Raw genomic sequence first — 6,000 nt, forward strand, 5'->3', positions numbered from 1 at the left:
GGAGGTGGAGGCAGGAGGATCATAAGTTTGGGCCTAGTGTGGGGAACTTAGCAATTTAGACCCTGTCAAGATAGATAGATAGATAGATAGATAGATAGATAGATAGATAGATAGATAGATGCATACATACATACATACATACATAGATGTATATTTACTTGAAGAAAGGGAAGTAGTGGCAGAGAAAAGAACAGTAGTGAAGGGAGAAGTAAATGCTGCTTAGACATTCTTTTTCTTACAGTTTTAAAGAGTTGAATTCTTGTTTCATACCTCTAGGCCAAGTTACCTAGAAGTCTTTGTTTTAAGTGAAGATTGTGAGAATCAAATGAGGTAATGTATCTGAAGGCAATTCTTAGATTGTTAAGTGCTAGAAACATGTTGGAATTATTAATAAAAGAAGAGATGAATTGCTGTGATTGGTCTTGTGCTTTAAATTTTTTTCACTAAAGTTAGTGGAATGGGGTATAAAAAATTGATTATCTTGCTATCTTGTTTCTTTTTCATAAAACATTCAGCAAATGTTTATCCAGGTGTCTGCGAAGTGTGAGGCCTTTGTAGAACTCACAGGCATCAATCCCAAGGGCAAAGCCCAGTTCCTGCACACTGGGGGGTGGTTCCCGCTGCAGGTGACCCCTGAGAAGCAGTGTTCACATAGGGCGCCAGGGGACTCTGAGCAAGGGCTCCTGCACCCAGATGGTGCCAAGGAGCAGCATGGGATGTGTCTCAGCTGCTGCACTTGGAAAGAAGTATGAGTAGTTAGGAGTAGAAAGATAGGAAGTACCTCATGCAGAAGAAGCAGTTAGAAATTCATATTTTTAATATTGAATGTGGGGCAAGGAGTGGCGAAGAGATTGGGTAGCCAAATTGCTGGTGGAGAATTTTGGTTTGCAGATTTGAGGGACATGAGAAGCGGCGTGTGAGAGCACCCAGCCAGCATCCACAGAGTTCAGTGGGACACTGGGACCGAACGTTTGGATTTGAAAATGACCAGAGTACAAATGAAAATGAACGCATCGCTCAGAGGGCCTGTGGATAGGAGGCTGTTAACCAGGAGCTCTTGTATTGTATGTTTTTGTATATTACATATTTTTGAAGAATACATAGCAAATGATGAGCATGGGTTCACCACTGAGAAGCAAGAAAGGAGGACAGAGCAAATCAGAATAGAGTGCAGCAGAGAGAGCCAGTAAAGCTGGACTGGAGAAGGGCAGTGGGGAGCTCACTGCAAAGGCTGACTTCTCGGAGGCCTTAGGAGTTGCAGGCTTCTGCCTTTGCCTTTCTCCTACCACGTTGCCTCAGGTTGCAGAACCTCACTTCCCTCTCCTGTCTTCCTGTCCTCTCCACTCCGTGTCACTGTCTGCCTGCCCCTTCCTCCACCTCCCTTCCTGCCAGTGTCCTGCCTGTGGTGCACGCACCCCTACTCGTGTTGCTGAGGGAGAACTCGGTGGCCCCTCTGTTTTTGGAGGTGCCCCCTCCGTTTTTGGAGGTGCCCTGTGTACTTCACCTGCGGTGTAGACCTGACGAGGCTGAGGCTGAGGCTGAGGCTGAGGAGCACGGTTTGGTTAGTGCCTGGGTGCACAGGAGTCAGGCGTCAGGGCAGGTGGGCTGTAGGAGTGGAGTAGGAGGATGGGGCTAGTCTCATATTCTTACTTCCTGTTCTTACTGGAACGTGTGAGGCCACAAATGGAGTTCAGCATGATGTGTGAGCCAAGATCAGGAACCAGCAGGATCGGTTCACTTTCTGCACCCAGAGCCCTGAAGCTTCCTGGCTATGTTGCTTCTCTAATCCTACAGGAACCTGTCCTCCAGGTTGTGCTCCTTTGTCTTAAGAGGATACATCTGCATCTGACACCATTACTCCCAAGTTTTCTTACTCTCATGGAGCTTTTATGGCTTTATCCTGGACATCCTCTTTGCTTGTAAACCATACTTCGCTTGTTCTGTTTTCTCACTGACAGAGCTTTTTCTTTGAACTCTTTCCTTTAGTTCAAATTGATGAGCTTCCTAGGAGTCAGCCTGCCATCTGAAATTAGAGCCTTGCTCTGACCTCAGTGCAGTGGGCAGGCTCCCTGGACGGACTTGATGTGTGCCGTTCTGTGTTCCAGCTGGGGGAAGAGGTGCTGTCCGTAGATCTCAGGCTGCTGCTCGCTCACCACCTGCCATGTGGGTTTGGTCTTGTTCCTGCTGTTGGCAGGCACCTCCGTGGTTCTGGTTGGCTTCCCACCTCTAGCGGCAGTACCAGTGCACAGCTCTGAGCAAGTCTGTCTCCTCTGTGCATTTCATGATCCTTTCTTCCCCAGCAAGAAGATAAGCAAATGTGTGGCCCAGGATTTGGCTTTTCCCGTTTTCTCTCTCCTCTGTTACTTCAGTTAGTTTTTCATCTGTTCTCTGAGAAGTCGAGGAGGAATGAATGAATTGTATTTCAAAAAAAAAAGAAAGCTGATAAAAGTCATTTTAAAGGGCACATAATCTTTACTTGTAATCTTTCCCTCTAAAGGCCTCAGGGACTCATATGAAATATTTTAGTTTCATAACTATAAACTGAAATTATTCTTGTGTTAAATATGTTGTGAAGACTCACACAGTCCTCCAAGCTGTTCAGTTTTGGCTATTAGGGTGACTATATTATTTGCAAGCTCTGAACTTTGAAGAGGAATTTTGCTATATAGTATGCCAAGGTGGCTTTCCAGTTCATTTCTCTCTTTTTTTAAATAAATAAGCAAGAGTAAAGCTCATTAAAAGGAAAAAATTCATTGCCAGTTAAGGTTTGCTTCCTGCTGTCTGAAAATTAGGACCATATAATCCATTAACTTCTACTTCTCACCCTAACTTCTACATATCCAAACTGAATTTAATGTCACTTGTCAGAATTCTCTTACTTTTAGGTCCGTAGTTAGAACCTAAAATTCTCTCAGAATTAGGTCCCTAATTCTGTTCATTGGAGCAGATTATTTTTCCATTTCATTTGTCTGATTTTGTAGCTTTTAACTGCTTCAGCTATTGGAAATCCTTTTTGGAAACAGGTGGAATAGAAACAAACACATACCTGTAGGAAATTAAGATAGAGCTGGTCACTAACTTAGGGACTTTAAACTGTTTTTGTTGTATTTCTTTAGCATGGGGAGTGTGTGTGTGTGTGTCTGTGTATGAGAGAGAGAGAGAGAGAGAGAGAGAGAGAGATCTAACAAATGGGGAGAATTCACAATGTGATTTTTTTTTCAAGAAAAGAATGTTACAGAACCCAGTGGAAAGGTTGTCTTAATCCCAGACAACCTATCTTAATGAAATATTTAGAGCCACTTAGTGCTTTTAAGCAAATATCCTGAACCCCAAGGGAAAGTAGTTAGCCTGGGAATAGAGGGTTCATTTGTTTTTTGTTTTTCTTCTAGACCAGTGGAAATTGTGGGGATGGGTATGTCAGCTGTTTTATGGCTGCTAATCACTTTATAGACTTATGGTTTCAGTGCATTACTCAAGGAACCTACTAGATAACTACAGTTTCTTATGAGGCCTCTTAAAATGATCTGTTGCCTGATTTTCAGTGATTAAAATAGAACTTTAAAAATTGAAATTGATGAAATCCTTGAAAGAAGTATCTTAATGAAAGATGCCTTTATTTTGTTTTGTTTTTAGGTAATATGTACATTGACACTCTTGTAATATAAATTAGAATTATGTTTCACTCCTATTGTCAATACAAGAAGCTTTTAAGTATAAATTGCTCAATTTATTAAGATTTATAAAGTTAATACAAATTGCTTATGTTGGAATTAAAATTAATCCCGTAAGGTGAAATAATCTTACATTAGAGCCTTGAAATCTCACCAAGGCTTGTGTGTTCTGTATGTTTTGGCTACAGCCCTACCACATATGTTATGGATGAAGATGAACCTCGATTCCTTGAAGAAGTTGATTACAGTGCAGAAAGTAATGATGAGTTAGACATTGAGTTGGCTGAAAACGCAGGCGATTATGAGCCTTCTGCTCAAGAAGAAGTGCTTTCTGACTCTGAATTGTCACGAACCTACCTATCTTAAGCCCTCTGCCATCTCTTATTAACTGCAAAGAAGAAATGAAATATCTTGGTTTTTATTACACAGAAAATTTGAGAAAAATGAGTTTACAAAGAACTAACTCAAAAAGACAAGTAACTTGGGCCTGTTTGGTTTCAAGATAAATAAATATGTTACTAATTCATGATAAAATTGGTACTTGTTTTATTTTAGATGTTTAGTGTACTTTACATAGCACTGAATTATCAAATAATGAATTTCCTTAAAAAAGAACCCTGAGTATCATTGCATGGGTTTTTATCATCTTTGATTATATTGTGTGTCAAGTGGATAATTTCGAAGTTACCAGAATATAAAATCTGAATTCTAGAGTTGTTGAAAACAAATCTATATGTACAAGGGTTTCTGTAAGATGTGTTTGTGTATATAGGTGGGCAGATATTGAAGATAAGATTGTTCTTCAGAATCATGTTCGCTGTTGGATTGTGACTAAAGTAATCTAGAATTTGCCCTGAAACCATTACATTCTACATTTACCAAATTAAATAAAACTATATTAAATATTGCATTTATTTGTCAGCCTTTTTAACCAGCTACAGTTATTTGGTGCATAGAACTTTGTGAGAATATTATAAAACCCCAATATTTGAGCACCATGATAAAAAATTTCTTTTTAAAACATCCTGTTCTACTAGTGCTTAGATTTTGATGGTGTGGGTATACCTGTGCCTATTATGAAAGATAAATTTGAACAGCTCTTTTGTGTAAAATTGTGTCTCAGAGATGCACCTAGTTTCTCATTGTTCTCAGTTTGTTAAGAAACTTTAAAAACACCATGAGGAATGATCTACTATTAAGTGTGCATTTGTATATTGAGCTGATTGTGCATCTGTGAACTGTGCTGTGTGTTAGGCTTACTAAAGTGCATTTGTTTAGGGCCTGCTGATACTAGCACTGAAGTTGTAATAACTACGATGAGCCTAAATCAGTTCTAGTAGTGATACCTTCCTGAGTTGTAGCTTTGAGTGTGCTACAGGAATGACTGTCTTTAAATAAAATAAAACAAGTCCAGTGACTATGGATAATTGCTTTAAGCACTAAGTTTCTGTTGTAACAAACTCTAAAAGATGCTACATCTGCAGATTCTTGCCAGGATTCAGACACTTAGGTTTTTGATCCATATCTTTCTCACTTATTCCAAGATGAGAATTTTTTTTTTTTGGTTGGTCTTTTTGAGACAGGGTTTCATTATGCAGTTCAGGCTGGCCTTGAACTCACTTTGTAGCCCAAGCTGGCCTCAAACTCATGGCGATCCTCCTGCCTCAACCTCCTTAGTGTAGAATATTTTTTAAACCTGTTAAAATAGAAAACATTATAAAGTATGTTACAGATTTGTGCATTTTTCAGTTGATTTTTTTTTTTTTTTTTTGAATGAATGACATGTCATTCACAGTGTAGATTCTCTTTGTCTTGGGAACCAGGCTTAAAAACATAATATGGGGCAATTGAAAAAGAGGTCTTTTCCTCTAAAGAGTATTTATTAATCTCATAAAATAAAGATTAAATAGACTGAGAGTGAACCACTTATACTAGTATGGTAGCCAAATTTAGGAAACATGAGGATAATTTACCAAGGTATTATTTATTCAAGACTTATTTATTATAAATGATTTTTTATATATAAAGCAATTGCATATTATAATTATACTCTTTTTAGAGACTAAGTTGTGGAACTACTATGTCCATGTATGAATTATTCTTGGATTTTACCATATTAGAAATTAAAAAGTCTTGTAAAAAGTAACTATAGTTACTGTAATGTGCAGAATTACTCCAAATTTTGAATTATTTTAGCATTATAAAAATGCCTTGTCATGTACAGTTTTTTTTATTGAATTACATCTTTTACTATGTGTTACAAACCTGAACATAGCTTTTATTAAATATTCACAAGTTGAAGAGAAAGTCTTTCTGGTGAGGAAATGGC

General features: G+C 38.5%; 1 protein-coding gene across 5 annotated transcripts in view; it reads left to right on the top strand.

Annotated features, from left to right (window-relative positions):
- The window catches only part of Agtpbp1 (ATP/GTP binding protein 1), a 187,408-nt gene extending 182,320 nt beyond the window's left edge, over positions 1 to 5,088 (top strand). For 3 of the 5 annotated variants that reach the window (XM_005387929.2, XM_005387927.2, XM_013516036.1), the window contains 2 exons: positions 277 to 330; positions 3,860 to 5,088. In XM_005387929.2, the coding sequence (XP_005387986.1) occupies positions 277 to 330; positions 3,860 to 4,037 (232 nt within the window). In that variant the 3' untranslated portion in view covers positions 4,038 to 5,088. The remainder of the gene's footprint in view (positions 1 to 276; positions 331 to 3,859) is intronic. The other 2 variants (XM_013516037.1, XM_005387928.2) reach the window with 2 other exon arrangements.
- Positions 5,089 to 6,000: the final 912 nt, after the last annotated feature.

Source organism: Chinchilla lanigera, unplaced genomic scaffold, assembly GCF_000276665.1.
Source record: "Chinchilla lanigera isolate Chin_1 unplaced genomic scaffold, ChiLan1.0 scaffold00031, whole genome shotgun sequence".
Classification (NCBI taxonomy): Eukaryota; Metazoa; Chordata; class Mammalia; order Rodentia; family Chinchillidae; genus Chinchilla; species Chinchilla lanigera.